The 7,807-nt window shown below is 40.3% G+C and overlaps 1 protein-coding gene and 1 long non-coding RNA gene across 2 annotated transcripts in view; one reads left to right on the forward strand and one right to left on the reverse strand.

Annotated features, from left to right (window-relative positions):
- LOC145659110 (uncharacterized) overlaps positions 1-1,873 on the forward strand; it is a 2,485-nt gene extending 612 nt beyond the window's left edge. Inside the window, exons 2-3 of the long non-coding RNA XR_014125121.1 lie at positions 55-208; positions 880-1,873. This is a non-coding gene — a long non-coding RNA (uncharacterized LOC145659110). The remainder of the gene's footprint in view (positions 1-54; positions 209-879) is intronic.
- Positions 1,874-5,138: 3,265 nt separating this feature from the next.
- Positions 5,139-5,576, reverse strand: LOC113590089 (ribonuclease-like 3). The gene has a single exon (XM_035527537.2). The coding sequence runs from the start codon at positions 5,574-5,576 to the stop codon at positions 5,139-5,141; it is 438 nt and encodes a 145-aa protein (XP_035383430.1).
- Positions 5,577-7,807: the final 2,231 nt, after the last annotated feature.

The raw sequence follows: 7,807 nt of genomic DNA on the forward strand, positions 1-7,807 counted from the left end.
CTTTCGTTTCCGTTATGGTGTTGGGTACTTTAAACGTTTTCATATCTTTTTTAGTTACCAACACGCTTACAGTTGCTCAACGTGTGACGTAAATGCACGGATCAATGTTACTAAATCCAAGACTTCCCGTGAATAAGAAATAATATTCTTAATTCACTTCGGGAAGAAGACGTCTTGGAAAGGACCCAGCGTGTGGTATTTTGTGAAGGTAAAAAGCTTTGCTCACTCTTTAACCTCGAAAGTTACATTTATCGATCACCTATTGAATGTTGACATTTTCATGTTGAAATTTTAGTAATTTGTATTTTGTGGAGTTTCTGGTTGTTTGTTTTGTCATTTCTAGCGGAAGATCTTAACAGCGATATGAGCTAAAATATATAACTTCTCTTATTTATTTTTAGTGATTGAGTAGTGATCTTGTTTTATCCAAAACCGAGAATTAGCCATTCATGATATAATTATGTATTCGGTATGGAACCGACATTTTGTACTGAGAAGTGTCATTCGGTGTAAAGTGATTTTTTGGTGCAGAAATAAATTGTCCCGTGAGGCTGCGATTTGAACATTGTGTGTCCACCCCAACAACAGCTCAGAGGAATGAACAGCTGCAGCGGACTCGTGAGCCCGTGGAATACGTGTATTTTTTTTTTTTTTTTAAAAAGATGCTATATGTAAAAAAGATACATAAATTAATGTAGTTCTTGAGCTTATTTATTTATTTATTTGATTTACCTTTTTGTAGGGTGGAGCATTTAGGCTTCGAAAAGAAAAACTGATCTGTGTTAGAATTCTGTGTCCTAGCTGAGCTGCCAGTAATGTTTAAATTAGATCTGCAGTGAGTGGGAACTGCGGAATAACAGCCTGAATTCTTATTTCCAGACGCCATGTCGGTCTTGTTCACCTCTTCACTGCTCTTCATCTGGCACATCCTGGCCTCTCCTGTGACATCATCATCACCCCAGATCCCCACTGATCCCCCTCATGACGTGACCATTGACAATTCTGATTATTTCACGCACGAGGAAGACCCTTACGTCTTGTGGAGTGTGACACTCAGCACTGTGACAGCTTCATCACTCCCGAACGGCACCAATTTATCTTCAGACTATGAAGACGACGACTACTACTACTACTACGGACAAGACCCTCCGAGGCCGCCTCACAGACACTTGGACCACCTGACGCTGGGGGTAATCGTTGGCACCGTGGCCCTGATCCTGGTACTGGCCTTATCCCTGCTGCTGTGGAGGTTCGGTACATGCCGGAGAATGGAGGCACAGATAGAGAGTGGCGGAGCAGAGGGGGGGGCAAGACGGACGTATAACAGGCTCTTTAGAGTAAAAATCCTCTGAATCCATTGACAAATGAAGGAACACCAGTGTCTGGAAATAGATTGCACTTGATAAAGGGTAGGAGTCATTTCTGGAGAGAAGGCGTTTATTATAATGTTCACAAATGTTCAGTATATTTTTGTTTCTCTATGTGTATTACAAACAGTTGTTATGACATATAAAAACATATTGTCAGGGTTGCAACCTGATGGTAATTACTCTGATAGAAGCACACTAGTCTTCATCGGTTTATTTTCTCCAGTAGATGGCGCCGGTGTTCTTTTACTCTCCAGTCCTGCTACCAATGCTTTGAATTCCATAAGGACCTGTACTCGCTGTGACCAGTTTATAACAGCACCTGTTTGGTTGTGAGGGCTCTCCTACCTCGTCTGTGTGTACCTGGTGGGAATCCCTGCCCTGTAGAACTGTGAGGAGCAGATCAGCTGAAGAGAGGAGAGGGGAGCTCCTTCTCTAGTGACCCAGACTTGCTTTCGTCCTCAATTATATATAAATGCAAAAATAAATTGGTTTGATTATGAAGACATGGTTGTGAATAAATTGTCATCGATTATTCCAGACTTAAGATGGATACAATCTTTGATATATAAAAAAATGTAATCTCCTGGAGAAGAAAGTAGAATATAACACATTTATGTAATATTTACATACAACACATTAAATATAGAAAATATAGAATAAATTGAATGGGCTAGAACTAGTTGATCACTAGTTAATGAAGATAATTAAAATAAGAAAAGAAAGACACATTTTCTGTTAATCTTATTCATTCATTAGCCTTATTGGAAAAAATGTCATGCTGCATGATGTTTCACAATAGATCCCCTAGAGGGCGCTACACTGCAGTAATAGTGAATCGAGGTTCTGTAAACTTCTCTTCAGAACTTTTGTAGTTAAAAACTTAAATGTTTAAAACGGCCCATGTAGATCACAAAACTGTGATGAATCAACGATGAAAACACTATAATATGCGAAAGGTTGTTGTTGAAATGCATTTCAGAATATTTAGAAGTGGGTTAACTTTGAACATAGCAGGGTAAGTGCATTCATTCAGTTACTCTGTAGTTCCGTCTCCGTCTATGTAGGAAAGTTCGTAACTTCGCGTTTAAAAGGACGAGAGTAATCAGGCGCAGAAAGGACTGGGGGTATGGCAGAGTAATGCCTTTACAGCATCAAAAGCCTTCTGACATGGTGGGGGACATACAAAATGTTCCTTATCGCGGACAAAGCTGGTTGGAGGGCTACAACAGTCAATAAATTCCTACATATAGCGGTAAAACCCCGCCATTCCAAGGCTTGTTGTCGGGTAGTGGAAAAGACCGAGTCGGCGGTATCTTGGCGTCTAGAGGGCGGAATGCGCCTCGGCCAACTAGCTTCCCTAAGAGACTTCCCCTTTTTCAAATTCACACTTATCCAAGTTCAGATCGAGAGAAGCGTCGTTGAATGTGATTGAGCAGTACTGAGTTTCTAACCAAACAGGAGCTAGTTTTTAAAATGTTATTAAAGGTGCAAAATGTAAACGAGCCTGTTAAAAATGTCCAATACAAGAAAAACCAACAACATAAGATTAAAGTAAAACGAAGCAACAAGACAAAAATGTGGTTTGATTCATCTGTTTATGTTTTATTTTCATAAATGTATGTGTACATAAGAAGCTTTTTACAGAACTGTTGAGACCGGAACAGAGAGAACAGTGATTAAAGGTTCTCGCCAGTGCCCAGTTCCATGTCTCCATAAGCAGATATTCATGTTCAGGCAGTCGTATTCTGATACGGCAACATGTTAAATACAAAAGCTAATCATGTAAATAGAGTAAACTTGGATTATTTCCCCGTCAAACAGAAAACAAACTTTTCTGGGTAGTAAAAGTGTTTTATTAGCAATTGTAAGGTACCGTTTTTATGATCAGCTCATTCATTGTTTTTGAGGGACTGTCCTTGTCACTGAGCCCTACCTCAAACATTCTTTTCTTGAACGTGTGACTTGTTCTCTTCAGTCTTCATTGTATGTTACACTATGTAACCAGAAGTGGGATGTTGTTCACTGTCCCTGTTTTCATTGTTTTTATTTGTTTTTGTATGTTTCTCGATGGGGCAATGATGAAACACTGAGCTTCTTGATATAGCAGGAAGTTTTTACAGCGATTGCTCACGTGACATCGGTGTGGCCATAACATCAAATACTGTAACCATCCAGACTATAACAAGTGATTTCAAAAGCATGCGTTCCTCTAGTATTCTATAGTACCCTGTGATATGTTGTGCATGGCGCATCTTCCATGTGTCTGACTGTGAATATTAGTTTACCTTGGGCCACACTCAGGAGATTGTAAGGTCTAAAGAAAAACACAAAAGTAAAATCAAATCCAGCAGTACCATTATACAATGTAACCTGTAAGTAATAAAAACATATAATGTGCATTAATGTAAATAGAAAAAAAACCCAACTCATTTTATTCATCCTAAACCCCTAATGACCTTGCAGGCCTTCAGGCTGTTACATAATGAAAGTGAAAGTAAAATGACTACATATGTAAATGAGGATCTGGGCAGGAACTTGCTGCAGTGTTATAAGCATTAGCACAGGATGTTGAAAAGAGGCTTGAATTTAAGTACATAATAAAAAGTAATAATATAGGCCACCTTTGGCCACCAGAGGGAGGCATAGATCATCTCCAATGTAAACAGGGCTGTCGGACACATCTGTCCTCCTGGCTACTTAAGATCAGCTCACAGGCTCCCCGGTGCTAAGTCTTCGTTCAGTGTTCTGGTGAAAGACAAGGCTGGCATTTCTGGTCATGAACTCAAATGCTGACTCTTGGGTCTCTTTTTCTCTTGCTCCTTAATCTTGTCCTAAAACCCTGAGACGATCCTTCTCCCCCTTCGAGTCCCCTCAACCCCATGCCCTCTTTTAGTTGGGAACACTAATTTTGGTTAACCTTAGTGTTTGTCATTCACTGGCTTGGCAACACTGGCCGTGGTGGTTTTAACCTTTCAGCTCTTTCAGTGTTCTTTTTGGGGGAATCTTCCCCGTAGGTCCGCAGGTCCAGCTGGTTCAAGCCCCTAGTTGGGCCTGCTGTGTTTTGCCTTACTCTGCTTTTGTTTGTTTTTCGAGCTCCCTAGCTGATCTGCTCTTTGGTCCTAATACCAGTTGGTGGCTGACCCAATTTGCCCTGGTCTGCAAAACTCAGAGATCTGGGTTCACCTCTACTTTGGGTGAGGCCCTCCCATTACAAAATATAAGTGTTCTCAACCTGCAGGCTGTGGACCCCCAGTGGGCTGAGAAGCAGGTCCATACTCAGGGGTAGGCAGTGGTTTGGAGTGGCCTGGTAAAGGCATTTTAAGCACCAAGTCATGAAAATGTAAGTGAAAAAAAATTATTTATTATAATTAAAAAAAAGATCAATCATGTTCAAACTATAAACATCATGGCAAATTTAAAGGCAAAATAAACATCATCAGTTTGAGGTAATGCAGCTGCAGGTGGCTGACGCAAACAATTTTACCTAAAAAAATAGTTTTCTTTTCTTGTGGGCCATTATGCTTTCTAATTATAAGCAGGGGGACCAGGAGGTGGTAAAGCTACCCCTGCCCTGTAATACGATGAAACAAAATCTTAGCTTACCTTTTAAGTATCTATGTTACATGTATATTGTTCATAGTATATATCATATTTTGCGATGTGTTTTAAGGAAAGTGCCTTTTCTGGCAAACATTACAATACCTTTAATGAATGTCCATTAGTGTTTAACCAGATAGCATCATCAAAGCCCTTTTAAAGTCCTTTGACTCAATGAAGAACAAGGTTGTCCTCTTGATAGTGCACAGGCCAGCCCCTGTCACAAGCCACTATAATGGTTCGCGTGCTCCTTTTACCATTATACACACAGCTGGCTCCTGGTTTCCTCTTGCAAATGACTACAGCAAAAGGTTTGGTGCTTTCGTACAGATTCCTACCCTTAGGTGTGCCTCCATCACTGCAAACTGCCCTGACCTGCTCATGTGTGGCCAGGATGAAGGTGTTGATTTCTTTGCAGTTGTTGGTGTTGCCTTCGGTGATGTGCCTCTGGCCGATCACTTTGCTGCACTTGTTTGTGTTCATGCCCCCATACACATGCTGCGTGAGGAAGTGTATGTAGCGGCTCCTCACGTCGGCGGGCTGGGCGTCAACCAACAGGGTGGCAGACAAAGCCAACAGCAAACCTACAGCAAACCCACGTATCTCCATGACAACGGCTCTGGAGAGAGAAAGAGGGAAAAATATAGGAAGATATTAACAACAAATAACATTAACAGCTCCCTGTACTCGTTAATGGAACAGGCATTATGGCATTTTATAAGAATAAGCTTCAGAGTAGATCATGGTACCTTGAAGAGCTGGACACTGTATGATCACAAATATAAGATTCTACTCCCCAAAATCCTCAAGCAAGAGGCGTTTCCTTCTCTTTTTAAAGTGAACTGTTCCTTTGCTATTGTCTAACAAGATTCTTCCTTATATACTATTCCACAGCAGTATAAAGACATCCCACTTACCAAAGATGGATACCATATTTGGTTTAAGGGGTGCGAAATACAATATACTTACAAAAGGATAAACATGTAAAGACACATAACCAATAACATGATAGTCTGTCCAATAAGCCCAGATCACACCATATTTGGTCTAAGTGCGTGAGAGATACAGTATACTTACATAAGTGTATACGTGTAGACAGAGGATTGTGAAGGACCCCACCCATCCCAACTATAGGTTCTTCTCTCTGTTGAGGTCAGGGAGGCGCTTACGCTCCCTGAAGACCAAGACAGAGAGACTGAAGAGGAGCTTCTTCCCACAGGCCATTCAGGCCCTGAATCAGGGAAACTGATAAACTGTGGGGACCACCACCACCATGTAACATAACTGTATATATATATATTCAATTACCATGTAACATAAAAACATAAAAGCTGTAAATATGTTATTCTACAAAATGGATCTGTACATTCTGTACATTGTGTACATATATATACACAACTATATACATTGTACATTGTGTATATAAACATAATATACATATATTGTACATACATTGTTAATATATTTGTGTACATATATAGATATATATTCCTCTATGCACCCCTGTTTTCTTTTTCCTCAGTTTGGACAGAGCACTCTCAACCATTTCACTGCGAGTTATACTGTGTATGACTATGTATGTGACAAATAAACCAAACTTGAAACTTGAAACTTGAAACCCATAACCAAGAATACTTGTATAGGCTTGACAGAGTTTTGTTGCTCTATAACTCGTTTTACTCATGCCATATGGGTCTATTTTTCTGGAGCTGAAATCAGTAAACAGGCATTCTTATGTTTTAATATTCCAGACTTCATGTACAAATTACGTACTAGAAATAGTGCAAGCAAAACAGCAGAAGGATATTTTAAAAAGTCAGTCAGGCCAAAGCTTATTTTGTGTGAAAGAGATGCTTGGTGGCAGAAACATTTTGCGTTTTGAGAATTAAATAGAGACTGCTGCAGGCACCAGAGCTTTTGTTCATGTTACTGTAGCTCAAGTCCTGAGTCTTTCATCGTGACCGTCTTTGGCACTGATGATCCACTGATGCATGCCCTGCCATTTTTAATTAGTGAGTGATTGCCAAAACGTTGGGCTGGACATCTGTGATGGTCTGTGTGTGTGTGTCAGAGTAAGGACATGGGGGACATGAAGGACATGGAGATGACTCTCTCTCTCTCTCTCTCTCTCTCTCTCTCTCTCTCTCTCTGTTTATTCTTTGCATACAGACATTAACTCTCACTACCGTAATATATGTTATCAGCTGTAGATTTTCACCCTGGCAATACTTGTATCCCAGAGTACGGCAAGCAGGAGGGTCAAAAAAAGTAATGAACAAAAATGAACTTTTATAAAAAGTACAATCAAAAACACATGCTGCATAATATTAGAGTTTGGGTTGAAGTAAATATACTTCATTTCAGTAAAGTTAATTTCAACTCTGTTGCACCCACCCCCACTTAATTCTGCCAAAATGATGTGCACAAGACAAATTATGTGCACAATATCAAAGGCACATATGTGCGTTACACAATATCTACCAAAATAGGAGGTCCTAAAACAGACTTCCAAGTATCAAAAGTGTTCCATGTGGATGAAGTGGCAAGAGAGCAGTTCTAGAGTCTCAAGCCAACTGCATAAATCCCACATCGCTCATTCGACAGACAGACAACTGCCATAATCATTTTTAAAAATCCCAAAGATGTCACGCAACCACCCTCAGACCGTGACTACAATTCCTGTCTTCCCCGGCACAACCTCACCAGATCCTCATCACCAGTTTACTAGTGTCACCTGTATCGCATCTTTAGTCTCTCCAGTTCCGTTCACTCTCTGTGAAGTATTATCGCTGTTCTATCGTGAGTACTGAGCAATTCCCTGGTGTGTATATATCTGGCAA

The sequence above is a fragment of the Electrophorus electricus genome, chromosome 8, assembly GCF_041902795.1.
Source record: "Electrophorus electricus isolate QZ-2024a chromosome 8, ASM4190279v1, whole genome shotgun sequence".
Lineage (NCBI taxonomy): Eukaryota > Metazoa > Chordata > Actinopteri > Gymnotiformes > Gymnotidae > Electrophorus > Electrophorus electricus.